The sequence below is a fragment of the Hypanus sabinus genome, unplaced genomic scaffold (genome assembly GCF_030144855.1).
Source record: "Hypanus sabinus isolate sHypSab1 unplaced genomic scaffold, sHypSab1.hap1 scaffold_151, whole genome shotgun sequence".
In the NCBI taxonomy this organism is placed as follows: Eukaryota; Metazoa; Chordata; class Chondrichthyes; order Myliobatiformes; family Dasyatidae; genus Hypanus; species Hypanus sabinus.
In genome coordinates, this window is record NW_026779585.1 from 1,252 (window position 1) to 5,559 (window position 4,308).

At 45.1% G+C, this 4,308-nt stretch overlaps 1 protein-coding gene across 1 annotated transcript; it reads left to right on the forward strand.

The window, feature by feature from the left end:
• The first annotated feature begins 657 nt into the window (after positions 1–657).
• LOC132387078 (probable G-protein coupled receptor 139) lies at positions 658–4,067 on the forward strand. Its single transcript, XM_059959433.1, has 3 exons — positions 658–712; positions 2,289–3,160; positions 3,876–4,067. The coding sequence occupies exons 1-3, from the start codon at positions 658–660 to the stop codon at positions 4,065–4,067; spliced, it is 1,119 nt and encodes a 372-aa protein (XP_059815416.1).
• The last annotated feature ends 241 nt before the right edge of the window (positions 4,068–4,308 follow it).

Sequence of the window (4,308 nt, forward strand, 5' to 3'; positions counted from 1 at the left end):
CCACGCTTTGAACCATTCTTCCAAGTTCTCTTAGACCTTTTGCAATCCCATTCCTACCTCAGCACTATCTACCTCTGCACCTAACTTCCAGTCATCTGCAAACTTTGCCAGAATGCCATCAATTCCACTATCTAAATCATTAAGAAACAATATGAAAAGAAATGGTCCAAATACTGACCCCTGAGGAACGCCTCTGGATATATTGTCATGATCGGAAAATAGGCTTGTGACTTGCTCTACTTCAATGGAACCTGATTATCTTCGGAAGCGTGGGTGGGGGGACGCCATGATTAGTATAACGGCTTTCTTTCTGCACAAAAGAAATCGTGGTTTTTGCACTGGGGATCCAGGTCCCGTAAGACAGAGGAAGCCGTATTATTTGTGAGGTTATGATAATTAACACCATATGGTACGCAGCTGCGTTCGTCATCGACAAACAGAATCTGCTATATAAGATCCAACATGCAGTCTCTTTGCTTGACTTGTGAATGAACCATTAAGGCGCACAGAAACCGTAGACGTTGTGAACCTTACTGCTTCATTTCTCGTGTTTATTCTTATGGATTAGAAATTTTGGAAAAAATTACAGAATAATAAGCCGGATATTACTTGCGTCTCTGGATAAATATTATTCCAAGCGGAGAACACAAATACTGCATGGATACAGCAAGGAAAATATGCTACCCGGTTATTGCAGCCATCGGCGTCCCTGGTAAGGCTTCCAAGTTCTAACTGGTGATCAGATCGTGATATTTTATTTCAACATCTCGCTCGTCATTTTATCTTCCATTTAATCCAGTGATATATGTATTAATCGATTGATAATTTTATTTCCTCATACCCACTGTAAAGTCTCCCGTAAACATTGGGATTTTGCAATATGTCAAATGAATCGTCTTTAGCCTTCTCCGAACGTCGAATAATTCTGTGTGCAGGTCTCATTGAAGTCTATTTCTCGCGGCATGTTTCATCCGTAAATCATCACGATCTGCTGGACAATTATCATGGACACTCGGGTTTGTTGCGAACGAAAACCTGAGAGATTCTCCAAACGCTGGAAAGCGAAAAGGACAATCGCAGAAAAATGATTGATGAATTCACCAAGTCAGGTGCCAATTATGGCAGGTCTTCCCAAACCGTTTAATTTAAGGTCACGGACCCTTCCATTAACCGAGAAGTCCATTTACCCCTGATTGGGAAATTTCCCTTACAGATGGAAATAGACGACGTTTAAGGCAGAGATATTTCATGGGCACAAGAAACGATGTGTGGAGGGCACGTAATAATAGGATGGGAGAAGAGGCTCAATAATGAAGTCTCTGGCCGGACACGTCAACCCTTTTATCTGTTTTCATAGATATAACCTGAACGATTTTTTTAATGTTTCTCTGATGTCCGGTGTTGTGTGGGTGCAGTGGCGGCATCTCACTCTAACTAGTTTCCGTCTCTCCACGACGTTTCAATGCTTTCATATTTCACGGAGTAACCTTTTCTCTGATTGCTCACAGGCATTGTTGGAACTGCTTCGTTCATAATCTCTCTGACAATTAGGTATCTTTACGATTACATCGGGGATCTCGCCCCGAATGTTTGACATTCACCTCAACTATCAAAGGAGGGATCCATGGACCGCAGATCGGGAACGCCAAGTTCACTCGTTGAGCAACATTCATTGCTATATCGTATCAAAAGCGAATTTTGTCTCGTGGAATGCATTAGCGAAATTCAAATACGTGGCTGATAAAAGCCTTCTATTTATATTTCCATTCCTGGCATGTGCTTAACCAAACTGAAGGAACAGTTCAGAGTCAACTCAGCTTGTGCTTGCGTATCCTGCATGGCACAGACGGATAAAGTTGATGGATTTCCTCGTCCAACACCGTAGACAGATTAGTCCTCTCCGGAGGTGCTGCCTGTCCTGCTGAGTTCCTCCCGCGTTGTTTCTGTATTACCCTGAAAGGTGAAATTTGATGTTCGGACCTGGAAAAGGATGGAATACATCAGCAAAAGCCCACAGTCGGTTTCATTCCTCTGACAGGATGTCCAGACGTGGGACAGATCTCCACATTACGCGAACATCTGAGACGAAAATATTAATCAAGTTCATGTCTGCCGTGATATTGCAAACAGTGACATTTCCCCTGTGGGTGTCGCATAGCGATGGCGATTTCGATTATAAATGTTATGACAAGATGTCTAGCAGTGCTGGAATTATATTTTAAAATGCAGTTTGGTTGCATGTTATGCATGTCAGAACTCCTCCTCTTTTTTTAATTTATTTCTGACAGTTAACCTAGTGGCGATCGTGGTACTCAGCCGAGGAAAGTGTGGTCTCTCCAAAGGCATCACTCGGTATCTGGTGGCGATGGCCGTGGCCGATCTTGCGGTGGTGATTATCGAAGTCGGGTACTTTCAGATCGTCGAGGCGTACCGAGCGTACTGGCTGTTGCTTCCCCCTCCGTTCTGTTTAGTCCACTACGTCTTCTGTTACGTGGCATTAGATTGTTCCGTGTGGCTGACTGTGGCGTTCACTTTCGATCGGTTTGTAGCCATTTGCTGGTTTAAGATTCAGGCAAAGTACTGTAACCCAAGAATTGCCGGATTGGTTATTGGCACAACGTGCGTCTTGTTATGCTTAAAGAACGTCCCTTATTACTTCCTGCATCGGGAGGCTGGAATTAGACTTTTTGACGGGAAATGGTGGACGTGCCCGTCCAAGGGACTTCTTCACATGGAGCCTGGGTTCGAGTTGTTTTACTGGATGGACCGTCTGTTAAATCCGCTACTTCCTTTCTTTCTCATTTTGTTACTGAACATCCTGACCGTCAGACGGATCCTGGCCTCCAGCCGAGTCCGCAGGGGACTCCGGGGACAGAGAACTGGCGAAAAGCAGCAGGATCCGGAGATGAAGAGCCGGAGACAGTCCATCGTTCTGCTCTTCACCCTGTCGGCGAGTTTCCTCCTGTGCTGGTCGACAACCACGCTTGTCTTCATTTTGCTGCGGTGCCTCTACACGGACCTGGAAACGTCCATTCGGCTTTTCATGGCGCAACGGGCGGGAGCTGTGATTCAGCTTTTTAGCTGCTGCACAAACACCTTCATATACGGCGTGACCCAATCGAAATTCAGAGAGCAGCTGACGATTGCCGCGCTCTATCCCGTTCGTATCCTTGTTTGGTTGGGAAGGCAGAGTTTAACTCGCAGTTAACCGTGATGATTTCACGGTGGTCGCAGAAAGGTTGTGCCTGCGTCTGGCCGCATCTTTTTAATTGTCGTTTAATAAAAATTTTATTGTGTTGTCTGTTTGTGCAGAACTGCTCTGCCCTTCCTACCTGAAATATCTCTTTCCGGGATAAATCAAATTACTTGGCTATGTTCTTCACGGTACAAAGTGCACTCTCTGGCCGCTAATTATGTTCACTTATGTAACTGCTCGTTTCCGTGAGCATCTATGTAGTCAATCATTTGTCAGTCTCTGAATATGTTAAAACATGCAGACATGGTGAAGGGGGTCGGTTCTTGCTCAGATCGAATCAACCGTCAGAATGGAGAAGAAAAGTGATCTTTGGACCTTCACTGATGAAAGTCTAATGGTCATAGGGAATGACTGTTGGTGCCAGAGTGGGTGGTTTGAGTATCTCAGCAGCGCCTGACGTCCGGCGATTTTCACGCACAGTACTCTGATTTAGAGATTACAGCGAATGGCGAGAGAAACAGAAATGAAACATCAGGTGTCCGGCTGTTCTGAAAGCGTAAATGCCGCATTGGTGGGATTGATCAATGGTCAGAAGGTCTGAAGATGACAGAACTGCGATAGTAACTCACATACCCATGTGTTATAACAATTGTGTACACAGTCACAATCCTGTCCGCAGAGTATACCGAAAATTGACGTGGGTGGTTACTGGATATCATTTGTGTACCTAAGTTCTGACACAGACAAGTTGTTCGACGAAAACAGCAGGACAGATATCTCCATCGTCAGCAATAAAAAGCGGACGTTTCGGGCCGAGGCTTCACTGCTTGCCCCCCTATTTCAGGACCCGGTGAACCGCGGGGAGGGGTAAGGAGAAAAACAGTCTGCTTACGTGGCAAGTGAAATAGACCTAAAGATCCGGGATATTTAACAGTGCCCAGGAAAATATTAGGGGAGTACCGGAGACAACCGTCCGCAAGATGGGCCCAGATACTTGACACAAACAGTATCCCTAGAGGTTCACTGATCCCGTTCGGTTAGCCGGAGAGACACAAAATAATCTCAGAAGTACACATCTCCTTTTTTACTACAGCCGAATCATATAAATAGAT

Coding starts and splice junctions, on each gene's coding strand:
- LOC132387078 (XM_059959433.1), top strand. CDS start 658: ATGGATACAGCAAGGAAAATATGCTACCCGGTTATTGCAGCCATCGGC. Junction 713..2,288: donor TGCAGCCATCGGCGTCCCTG/GTAAGGCTTCCA, acceptor TATTTCTGACAG/TTAACCTAGTGGCGATCGTG. Junction 3,161..3,875: donor CGATTGCCGCGCTCTATCCC/GTTCGTATCCTT, acceptor TCCTGTCCGCAG/AGTATACCGAAAATTGACGT.